The sequence below is a fragment of the Hordeum vulgare genome, chromosome 7H, assembly GCF_904849725.1.
Source record: "Hordeum vulgare subsp. vulgare chromosome 7H, MorexV3_pseudomolecules_assembly, whole genome shotgun sequence".
NCBI classification, from domain to species: domain Eukaryota; kingdom Viridiplantae; phylum Streptophyta; class Magnoliopsida; order Poales; family Poaceae; genus Hordeum; species Hordeum vulgare.
This window is the reverse complement of record NC_058524.1, coordinates 624001936-624011530: the sequence shown is the minus strand read 5'-3', so window position 1 is coordinate 624011530 and position 9595 is coordinate 624001936. Positions and strand designations below refer to the sequence as shown.

General features: G+C 46.1%; 2 protein-coding genes across 2 annotated transcripts; both read right to left on the bottom strand.

Moving 5' to 3' along the window:
- Positions 1-825: 825 nt before the first annotated feature.
- On the bottom strand, positions 826-5989 carry LOC123409605 (probable inactive receptor kinase At1g48480). The gene is made up of 8 exons (XM_045102462.1): positions 5900-5989; positions 5846-5849; positions 4587-5419; positions 4009-4108; positions 3086-3149; positions 2374-2759; positions 1935-2103; positions 826-1211 (listed from the first exon to the last, which is right to left on the bottom strand). The coding sequence occupies exons 1-4, from the start codon at positions 5987-5989 to the stop codon at positions 4049-4051; spliced, it is 987 nt and encodes a 328-aa protein (XP_044958397.1). The 3' UTR covers positions 826-1211; positions 1935-2103; positions 2374-2759; positions 3086-3149; positions 4009-4048.
- Positions 5990-6657: 668 nt separating this feature from the next.
- On the bottom strand, positions 6658-9108 carry LOC123409041 (photosystem II stability/assembly factor HCF136, chloroplastic). The gene is made up of 8 exons (XM_045102038.1): positions 8698-9108; positions 8354-8589; positions 8088-8218; positions 7696-7828; positions 7467-7589; positions 7285-7359; positions 7094-7209; positions 6658-6978 (listed from the first exon to the last, which is right to left on the bottom strand). The coding sequence occupies exons 1-8, from the start codon at positions 8984-8986 to the stop codon at positions 6912-6914; spliced, it is 1170 nt and encodes a 389-aa protein (XP_044957973.1). The 5' UTR covers positions 8987-9108; the 3' UTR covers positions 6658-6911.
- Positions 9109-9595: the final 487 nt, after the last annotated feature.

Sequence of the window (9595 nt, the reverse complement as noted above, 5' to 3'; positions counted from 1 at the left end):
CACAGATTATTACAAGTCCAAAACAAGTGGCAGCCACCGACCTCGGCTCTAAGCGAAGCTCAGCCACTCCATTCGTAGAAAGAAGCTGACAATGATGGAGATACAGGAAGTCAGCCGTTGAGGAAACACGGGAAAAAACATGCAATTATGAGCTAAACACGGGTAGAAATAGGTTGGATTTTGTAGATGGGATTACAACTCTGAACTGAACTGAACCTAATACAGAACCGCCGTTGTACCAAGAAAATAGTAATGTCAGCGGTTCTCTAAATTCTAATGCCATCATCACAAAACTTTAGCAAAATTACAACTTCCTACATTTTCCCGTGTTGCAAGATGAAAAAGAAAAACCACTATCAACAAATCCGGTGCTGCCTCGGTACTGAATATATTCATGGTTTTATTTCGATATAATAAGATGAGTTCACCAAACCAGACGTTGCATCTACAGAGCAGAGTTTTCGACCTGCAAACACACAGGACGTTTTGTTTCTACTGTGTACTAGTACACGGGCACGTGCAACGCACGTGTAGACTAATGAACATTTTTTTATCGTCCATATTTGATGTAAAGATTTCTTACTCAACTTTCAAGTTAGGTAATGTGTACAAATGATTTTTAGTACGTCATCAAATAACAAATGTCATTTATCTAATTTGCTTTGCACCTGGAACAACCATAGTGCAAGTATCCACAAATTTTGATTCGGGCTTGTTAGACATGACAGAACATCAACACCAAGGGTTATGTTCTTTTATAGGGATAGGGAAACAGGAGTAGAATAGTAATCGTGCACATACAATGCACCTTCGCAAGCATAAAAATAAATAAATTGAACTTCTAACTTGATTTGTCAAATTTGTATCGATTTGTCAATTTTGTCGATACAATGGTACAAATGTACAATAAAAAGGCGAGTTCATACAACATCCCTTAGGATTCTCTTCATCTTCTTTGTAAAAAAAAAATCATGCTTGGTCGCGTGGATATGTTATACCGTAAACCTAAACATTGACAGGTACAATTTATAGTAATTAAAGACCTTATCCATGAGCTCTTCGGATTGAACGAAGTTTTCATAGTTCTTGTACTGTTCCAACCTAGCTTTTCTGTAATCCTTCCTGGTAATTTGTAACCTTTCCCATGGTATACCTTGTATATCCTTTCCTGCCCTTGCTTCAGCTGCTGATGTGTCAGTCATCCTAGTGAGCTGTAGAAAATAGCCAAATATCAATACGCTTTAGCTTAATACTCAGATATTTTTATATAAGCACGGAAAAGGGCAAAGAAATATCACATAGTCCAAATTATTTGTCCTTACTAAGCTACATCAGTCAAAATTTATTCAACCATGCCGTGGTCTTGATGATTAGATAGAGTCAGGTACAGCCACATAAACCGATCTCATGCATACGCCAAAACATGGCGGTCCCATGTGCTGCTTTCAATTCAGCAGGTGAATAATCAACACGGCTAAGACATAGGTCTTTTTTTTCTAGCAGAAAGCCATGTTCTATGCTCTTTGGTCTTAGCTGAATGAGAACATCAACCTCGCTGGATAAATTATGTGCCATGTGAAGTTTCAAGTCTGCTTATGCTCGAGTACAAAACAAGGCCTTAGTAATCACCTCAGACCAAAATGATGCTAGTAGTTTGGAGTCCAGGATTCAATTCATCTTAAACATAAACTATTGTTATAGAGCAACACAACAGAATCAATTTAGCTTTAGAATGTTGGGAGAGAAATGAACTTGTGGACACCGAGCCATGTCATATTCATTTCTTCTCGGATCATAGAAAATGGAGTAGCTTCATACAAGAATGAGAGTGTCGAACAATTCAATCTCGATAGGCCAAAACCACAACACCACAAAATCCTGATAGGCTAAAACCCACAGAGGAATAGAGAGGAGATATTAATTGAGAGAACTACCTGATGCACTTGTTGAAGCATATTTCCTAGCGTCCGTGCCTTCTGCTGATGATCGCAACCGTTCGCAGCTGCACCACCAAGCTGCTCATCGTCCTCGGCAATCTTGGACCGAAACCCCACTGTCTTTTCTGGATTCAGGGATTGGAGGCAAGGACAATAGGATGGGCTCCTATGCCAGGTAGAAATATAAATTAGGGATGCATACCTAAACAGTGCCTATAAGTAACAATTAGTCAGTCTCTTTAGAATTCATCCACAAGATTCATATGAAAATGTCATGGACTGCAAAAACAATAGTATGGAATTTTTTCTGGCTCTACTGGTGTTAATCAAAAGAACCACTATTATGCCAATATGCAGCAACAAATCAATTACCACGGTCACTTGTTATTCATAAAAATAATAATATAAGCATCTATTGGTTTAGATCCATACTTACGTGAAGTCGTGACCTCAGTCTGAAGCTCACTTGCCACGATTTAAGCGACAAATGCCCGAAAATTTCATTCGACTCTAAACCATGACATATAACAACAAAACAATGAAACTGTTACTGAAACTCATTACACACCTGAAAGCTTTTAAATTTCAGAAAAAATGTAACAAGTAACATCAGATATTGACAAAATGCTCGTCGAATCCCCCTCATTGTTGTGGAGATTTTGCCGCCAAGATTGAACCCTGGGAGGCTGCTGTCATTGCACACATGAACACATAATCCGGGGATGTCACACTACTATCCAGATCAACATATATAATAAATTATATGCACCATAATCTCCAACTGAGAGATCATTTCCGGCATCTCCGGCATCCTTCCCCATTCTACAACAATAAACAAAAATATTAGGCTAGAAATAATGCAACTGGCCTCATATCCACACAGTGACTGCTATCATCACGGTGCGGGTGTTTGCCCTAAATTAGTGAGAGCAAACCGCTGAATCTTTAGACGATTACAGCCATGTGGGCACTACCATGAATTAGAGAAAATCACTCCCTGAGTGAATTACCAAAATTTTCAATTATATATATGAGAATGCTTGCACTTTCAATATTAATTATGAACAACTACATGCCTTCGTGATCGGCCGATCTAGATAAATGGGCGAAAAATGAAAAAGGTATCTCATTCTCATCCATCTACCTACCTATCTGAAATTTTGAAATCAGCCTCCACGGTGAGCTTCTCCTGCTCGCTGTCCAGAGGAAGACCTACAGTATCATAGAAACGGTCTTGATTATTACTGGAAATGAATTTTATTACTGGAAACAATCTTGATTGAAGTTAGTAATGACAACTACTGTTAACAGTGATGGAATCTTGTGCCAATATTATAGGTAAGCTCAACTTATAAAAACCTAATGTTCTTAAAAGAACAAAAAATAATGATTGTAAATGATCTGAACGCTCCGACACAAGCAAGTAATTTACAAAATAATTTGTTAGCTCCCATCTACTTGTGAGAGTTCACGCAGCTTACCTCGGGTTGCAAATATTGTATAAAAGTCAAGCATAACATGCATAATTTGCATACAATGCCATATTGTATAAAAGTCAAGCATAACATGCATAATTTGCATACAGTGCCATAGGAAGGCATAAAAGTGAAATTATAGAATCGCCCATGCCATTCCCATACAGAAAAACAGTGGATAGGAAGTATCGGTAAAATACAGATCATCTGTCCAGAAAATCTAGAACATTTTATTGAAAGAGTGAACATATTGGTAGAACACAAGATAAACTGAAATGTAATTTGATTGACAGTGAAATTATAGTTCATTAGAATTTTCAGACTTATAATGGACTTGACATATATCAAGTTTCTCAGAAACAATTACATTATGAGTTACTGACTTCATCGTATTCTTAGAAACAATTACATTATGAGTTACTGACCTTCATCATATATCCCAAACGTCCAAACGGTTCTTTATATATATATATATATACTGCTGTACCTCACTTGCTTATTGCTGCTACAATGTTTCTGGTAAAATTATTTTCTCAGTTTTTTATAAACTGGAGAAGGTTTGTTGTGTCTATCATGAGTCCTGACAAATGACAAACCTCTCACATACTATTGATAGTATGGTATACTGATGATGTTTCAGGTCTTCAGGATGTCGTAAAACGTGGATGGCCGATTTCTTTTCTTCAGGCAGAGCTCCTGAAAGCAGGGGAAAATAAGGTCACGTTTTTAATTCATGATGAGGGTCCAGAAGGAGACAAAGACGGTACAAAAGACTTGATGAAAATAATGGTCACACTCATAATGGTGATGATGGCACTGAATAGTGATTTTCAGATTCTGTAGGCATGACAAATTTACGATATTTCATAAATTACTATTTCTTCCCTAACATTTTTATCTGCTTTAGCATATTTCCCATTAAAAATTACTCAAAGTAATCTGCAGCTAAGTGTACTTATGTCGCAATATAAATAAATGCCCGTAAACAACATAGTGGTGTAAATAAAGTCTCCCCGATGCCTAATGCTAACGGATCAAAATTGGCGAATGTTCAGAGATTCACTTGGTTCATACAGAATGCAGCCTTAAAAAACACATGGACTCTTATTAAATAAATGAGCACATTCTCAGATGGCAAACCGCAGATACATAACATTTATGATGAATGCAGTACCTCTACTGCCGAAGCCACGCTCAATAAGCTAGTCTCGCCCCACGGACAGCCTATCAGTTGCAAGCCGATAGGAAGGCCTTGCTTGTCATGACCAACCTGAGTACAGGACAGAGGAGTAGCACGTGCAATGTCGAGGTCGAAGGGTTGGACGGCAGCCGCTGACCCGAAGAAGACCAGCTTCTTCCCTGAAGTCGATTGACCCGCGGGGTGGCCGACAGTGTCCATAGGAGCCAGGGCCGAGCCGCTGGGCAACTCGGGAGGTTTTCGGCCGCCAGGGATGACGGCGGGGGACGGGGACGGAGGCGGCATCTCCAGAGCCCGTGTTTTGGTGCGCCCCGTCCTGCGGCAGAGGCAGATGAGGAGGAACAGGAGAAGCGCGGCGCCCACGACGGAGGCTATGGCGATCCCGGCAATGGCGCCGCCGGAGAGCTTCTTCCCCTTCTTGTCAGTTTGTTCGTCGTTTCCGCCGTTGGGGACGTTCGTCGCCGGTGTTGTCGGCGAGGGCGTCGTCCCCGTGGGAGCCGGAGAAGGAGGAGGGGCCTCGCCAGGGCAAGGGCCGAGGGGCCCGTCGTAGAGGGCCGGCATCCCGAGGAACGCCGCGCGCGGCCTGGAGCGGAGCGAGGTGGGGATGGATCCGTTTAGGCGGTTGAAGGAGACGCTGAACTCGCGCAGCTGCGGCAGCGGGAGGTCGGGAATCTCACCGGCGAACGGGGAGGGGGAGGGGGAGGCGGACGGGGAGGGGGAGGGGGAGGCGGACGGCGAGGCGGAGGAGGAGGCAGACGGGGAGGGGGAGCTGGACGCGGGGGCCACGGCGATGTTGCAGGTCACGGCGTCTGCCGTTTATTCCTCCTATTTTTGTGCACTTGATTACCTCCTTTGTTTTCTTTCCCTCCTGTTGTATATCGTTTTTCTCTGTACGTGGAGGTGGAGCACGGTCAGCCAAACTGTAATTGCTAAATGCACACTGTGGTGCTGGCCAGATGGTGGATAGGCGTTAGATTTATAATTCTTTCCTAATCGTGTGGTGGAGATCCTTGTTTGATTATGTGTGAGTAATTCATGTGTGGACGTAGGGAAGTTTACGTTGGATCTTTTATAGTATAGATAGGAAAAGTCCTTCGCCAATCTTTCCATGGATAGCTGCACTTGCAACCAAGATGATTCTTCAAAGCTTTCTTCTTCAGCATCGGGCATAACAGAGGCAATGATCATGTCTCACAAAGATCAAACGAACAATGGGCACAACCAAGAAAAATTGCCCAACTGATCAGCAAAGCAGCATGAACTAAAACTCAGTCCAGAGCAGCTTTCACCCTGCGGCCCGGCGAGGGCTTCGGCAGGCCGTCGAGCAACGGACGGGTGAAGGACTCATGGTTGAAGGTCCACTTGGAGCTCGACCACATGGAGACCCCGCCGCCATTGTCCGAGTCTGCAAAGCTCTGCCCGCTCGGCGACTTCTTCCGCACTAGGGATTTCAACCAGTTCAAAAACGAGCCACTCTAGTTCTTCGCGCTGGTATCTGGTCTGCTCGTGACCACATTCAAACGCCTACTGGAAAGAGATAAATACATTGACGGTTACTGTATTAGAAACGAAAGCACTTGGACTTCAGAATACGCTCATTGCAGTCATCATATACTTTTTTGCGTTGATTGTATGATCATCGGCTCACTGCAGAACATGTATTGCACTCCGTTGACAGGTCAAATAGTCTACTTGGCACTCTGTTGACCGGTCAAAAAGCATACGTGGCATTCCCAAAGCATTGAGGTCAGGCCCTCTCTCTCTCTCTCTCTCTCTGCCTTGTGAGTCCGACTTGTCAGTTGGCAGAACAAAGACATCTCAATCCGTGCCGTCTCCTCTTTGAGAACTTAGGCCGTAGTAGCTCTGCAAGCGACCACCGCAACCTGTATCTGTTTATTATCCCCATCAGTGGCGATCAAGCACCTGGATATCGCCACATGTTTTCATGGGGATGACAGATTGACAGGAGATATATCCAGACCACAGCCTGTTTTCAGGTTTTGCAGCAGGGAAGGAAGTACCGTACTGTTAGTCTTGAAGCATCCAGTTAATTTGCACTCCACAAAATTCATAGCATATCAGCATCAGATACACAAATGTGTGTGCTCACTTAGTACTGTAAGGTATGCCTCTGAATATTTGAAGCAATCGTCGGTCAAATAACAGTAAAAGACAGGTAAGATTTACACTCTCTTGCAGAAGAAAGAACGTTGGGACAATCAGCAGCCTTTCACATGTGCGTCTATATATGGATCATTACATACAAAAAGGGTTTGCATAGCCGTGGTTTTTTGCGCTACTTCAGCCAACGTATCGGAGCAAGACGCCGTCGTTCCCGAGCACAAAACCTTGGTTGTCCCCAATGAACCTGCAACGTCCAAACACACCCATGTTAGTAGAGTTTCAGACATGAAACAGACTCAGACCTTGAACAAGTAAAAGAATGATATCTCCTGCCGAATTCAGGCTATCCGAGTGATTACTTTACGGAGTAGAGGTTCCCAGGGATGTTATCGGCAGCCCTGTCGCGCACCCAGGTCTTGCCGCCATTGGTTGTTTTCAGCAGGACGCCGCTCCCACCGGCTGCCCACGCCTCATCCTTTAAAATGGAACCGCTGATCAGCTAGTTGTTGTATCATGTAAACAGAGCACCGTTCGTTTCAGTTATTGTTACCTTTGAGCGGTAGCCCACGTCCAGAATTCCAAACCCCCGGCTTTGTACTGACGCTTCCTCAAAGTCTTCAACTATCTGGAAAAGGATCCTAGTTAGAATATGGTAATGAGTGCTTAGAGGTACTGCATTATGCTGTATTTTCTAGCTAAACTGATCAAATCCAAAACAGAACTAGCCCTCACCCCTGTTCCTTTACTGAGGAAGAGTCCACCGCCGCGCACGAGGAGCCAGAGACCACCATCTGCTCTCCATCCCATGTTCTGTATCCGCCGCGCCACAGCCCTGTTGTGCGGTTGCCAATATAGCTGCAATTGCAGGTGTGCATAATTAAGATACTTGACAACAAAACCCTGGGCAGACAATTACCCAAATCGACACTGCAAAGTAGTAGCTTAATTAAGATCATCGAACCTGCCCAGGCTCCCATGTCAAGAAGAAGTTGCCGCGGCTAGAGACGGCGACATAGCTGCCGTCAGGCGAGCGGTTCACCGTGTTGAAAGTGCCGGTGTAGTAACTCGCACCGCTAATGCCGCTTGAAACTGTTCTGCACCACAGAGATAAACAAAAGAGCAAACAATGTCATGCCTTGATGATCACCTAGCCACGGACGGCAGGAATTAGCTCCAACTGAAATGGAACATAATGTTCAGTCAGATAATAATTTCCCTATCGTTTTCATCAGAGTAACGTGGTCTGTGCACACAACTAGGTACTCAATATTAAGGCATTGTAAGCAAACATAACCACTGCAACTGCAACTGCAACTGAACCTTAACATTGTTTGTCAAGTTTTGTTCCCCTACCTGTTGAGAGTGGCCGAGACGGTCTCCTGCACGGCGGCCTTCCAGTTGTAGCCGCGGTTGGAGGTCACATAGATGGCTCCCTCGTCGGTCACCATCTCCGCGCTCTGCTCCCCGGTAGCCTGGATGTACACCTGCCACCAAACGAACGATCAAACCAATCCTTACTCCACCCCACCCAATTTGGATATATGCAATTGCAATGCAAAAAACAGGTAGCAATTCAGAAAATGCAGTTAAAAGGGGAATTGAATTCATCGGTCGGTTACCATGTCCCCTGGGAGCTGGGCGCTTAGCGGGATCCTCTCCCAGCTGTCGCCGGCGTCCTTGGTGTGCAGCAGGATGGCCGGCTTTCCGACGATCCACCCCTCCTTGCCGCTGAAGCTGACGGAGTTGAACCTGTAGTTGAAGTCCTCGTCCTCGGCCGACGGGATGGAGCGCGGGAACCAGGTGCGGCCGCCGTCCTTGGTCTCCAGGATCGTCTGCCTCGTCCCCAGGAGGAACCCTACGATGACAGAACAGAGGGTTCTCGATCGGCACGGCGTTTCTTGGCCACTCAATCCATGGCCTGAACTGCAGAGATTAAAGTTTGCTGAAGGTTCTGTTGTTGTACCGTGGGAGGGGTCGTCGGGGACGAAGGCGATGTCGAGCAGGACGACGCCGGGGTCGATGGGGAGCCCGACGCGCTCCCACTCGGACAGGTCCTCCGCGCGCGCCGCGGGGATGCGGGGAAGAAGCAGCGGCGCGGCGGCGGCGGCCACGGCCGCGGTGGCGGCGTCGGCAATGAGGCCCCGGCGAGACGTGGTGGTGGAGGAGTCGGCCTGGCACGCGCGGGGGACGAGGAGGCGGCCCCGGCGGCGGGTGGGGAGGAGGAGGTGGAGCGCGGCGGTGGCGGTGGCCATGGCGGGAACGGGAACGGGAACGGGAACAGGAAGCTGGGCTGCTGCTGTCTGTGGCTGCGCCTTCCGCGCGCCTTATCCAACCTCTCTTCACCACCAACTGCTGCATGCGTCTACGTGGCCAAACCCTATGCTTTCTCCCTTATGCTAAAGTATTTATTTATCCTCTACCAAGATGCCGTGTACACTGCCTATACCTTCCCATACCTCGGACCGGGCCTGACAAAGCCCACAGAAAAAAAAAAAGCTAGGCCCAGCACGGCTGTCGGGCCTGAATTTGAGACCCAAGTTCGGACCATCAAAGTAAAATCGTACCGGGCATTGGGCCGTCGGGCTGGGTCCTTCCCTAAATTGCAAAAAAGGCAGGCCCGACACGGCTATAGAGCCTAGATCTTAGGCCCAGGCCCGGCTCATGGGCATGGTCAGACCGGATCGGGTCAAGCTTTTTTGGACCGGATCGGGGCCGGGAATCCCATGGCCAGGTATAACACTAACATGTTAGAGCATCTAAAACCGGACCCCTTCAAGCGTCTGGACAGATCGTCCAGTCACTATCCGGTCACGAAATTTTGACTCAATCGTGCCTCTTAAATTAGTCTCAAACGTCTGGAT